General features: G+C 64.3%; 1 protein-coding gene across 1 annotated transcript; it reads left to right on the top strand.

Annotated features, from left to right (window-relative positions):
* The first annotated feature begins 750 nt into the window (after positions 1–750).
* On the top strand, positions 751–1,380 carry CLDN4 (claudin 4). Its single transcript, XM_028110299.2, has one exon. The coding sequence runs from the start codon at positions 751–753 to the stop codon at positions 1,378–1,380; it is 630 nt and encodes a 209-aa protein (XP_027966100.1).

The following is a 1,380-nucleotide window of genomic DNA, read 5'->3' as shown; positions in this document are numbered from 1 at the left end:
TCATCAAGCCCACGCCAAAATCGCTGGGGAGGCAAGTGTCCAGATGGTGAGACTCGGAATAGTAATGATGGGGCCAGAGGGGATGGTGGTAAGGACCGGACTACAGTAATCAGGGTGGAGCTGCTCTTTGATATTCCCAGGACTTCATCCTCAGACCCTCTCCCTGAGGGTCCCCGCCCTGTCTGCCCACCCAAGCCTGGAATGAGGGAGCCCTGAGGTGTGGGGATCCTGGTATTCAGGACCCGACCGTGGCTGGGGCTGCTTGCCCCATGCGTCCAGGTGCTTGGGAGCTGTGACTCAATGTCTGTCTCCAGGCTGACCTCAGCAATGGGCCCGGGGGCAGGGGGAGAGGGCAGTTTCCCCCGAGACTGGCTCTCCAGGATCCTGACTCAGGGGCCCATCAGCCTTGAAGTGCCTTTGTTGGCCCGGGTTCAGGAATCCAGAGAAACTGGTCAGGGGGCAGGCCCCAGGGACTGAAACCCCTCCCTCTGCTCCCGCCCCCACCGCAGAGCCATATAACCACCCCTGTAGCGGGTGCAGAGCCCGTGGCTGAAAGGAACCGTCTAGGCACACTGACTGGGCTTGTGCTTCTGACTCCGGAGAGCTGGAGAGCCGATCCGGCGTTTCTGGACTCCAATTGAAAGTCTTCCCTGTGGACGCCGAGGGTCTGTCCTCAGCGCTTGGATTCCTACAGCCCCCAGGGCCGGACCCCCACCCTTCCAGGTCCTAGAGCCCCGCAGACGCTAAGCCATGGCCTCCATGGGGCTGCAGGTGATGGGCATCGCGCTGGCCGTGCTGGGCTGGCTGGGCGCCATCCTGAGCTGCGCGCTGCCCATGTGGCGCGTGACGGCCTTCATCGGCAGCAACATCGTCACGTCGCAGACCATCTGGGAGGGCCTGTGGATGAACTGCGTGGTGCAGAGCACCGGCCAGATGCAGTGCAAGGTGTATGACTCGCTGCTGGCGCTGCCGCAGGACCTGCAGGCGGCCCGCGCCCTCATGGTCATCTGCATCATCCTGGCACTGCTGGGCGTGCTGCTCTCCGTGGTGGGGGGCAAGTGCACCAACTGCGTGGAGGATGAGAGCGCCAAGGCCAAGACCATGATCGTGGCGGGCGTGGTGTTCCTGCTGGCCGGCCTGCTGGTCATGGTGCCCGCGTCCTGGACGGCCAACACCATCATCCGGGACTTCTACAACCCGCTGGTGGCCTCGGGCCAGAAGCGGGAGATGGGTGCCTCTCTCTACATCGGCTGGGCGGCCTCGGGCCTGCTGCTGCTGGGGGGGGCCCTCCTCTGCTGCAATTGCCCGCCCCGCACCGACAAGCCCTACTCGGCCAAGTACTCCGCCGCCCGCTCCGCCCCAGCCAGCAACTACGTGTAA

Source organism: Eumetopias jubatus, unplaced genomic scaffold, assembly GCF_037043125.1.
Source record: "Eumetopias jubatus isolate StellerSeaLion01/CBP00866 unplaced genomic scaffold, mEumJub1_p1.0 scaffold_12, whole genome shotgun sequence".
NCBI classification, from domain to species: domain Eukaryota; kingdom Metazoa; phylum Chordata; class Mammalia; order Carnivora; family Otariidae; genus Eumetopias; species Eumetopias jubatus.
Note: the sequence above shows the minus strand (reverse complement) of the source record. Positions and strands in the feature narration are given on the sequence as shown.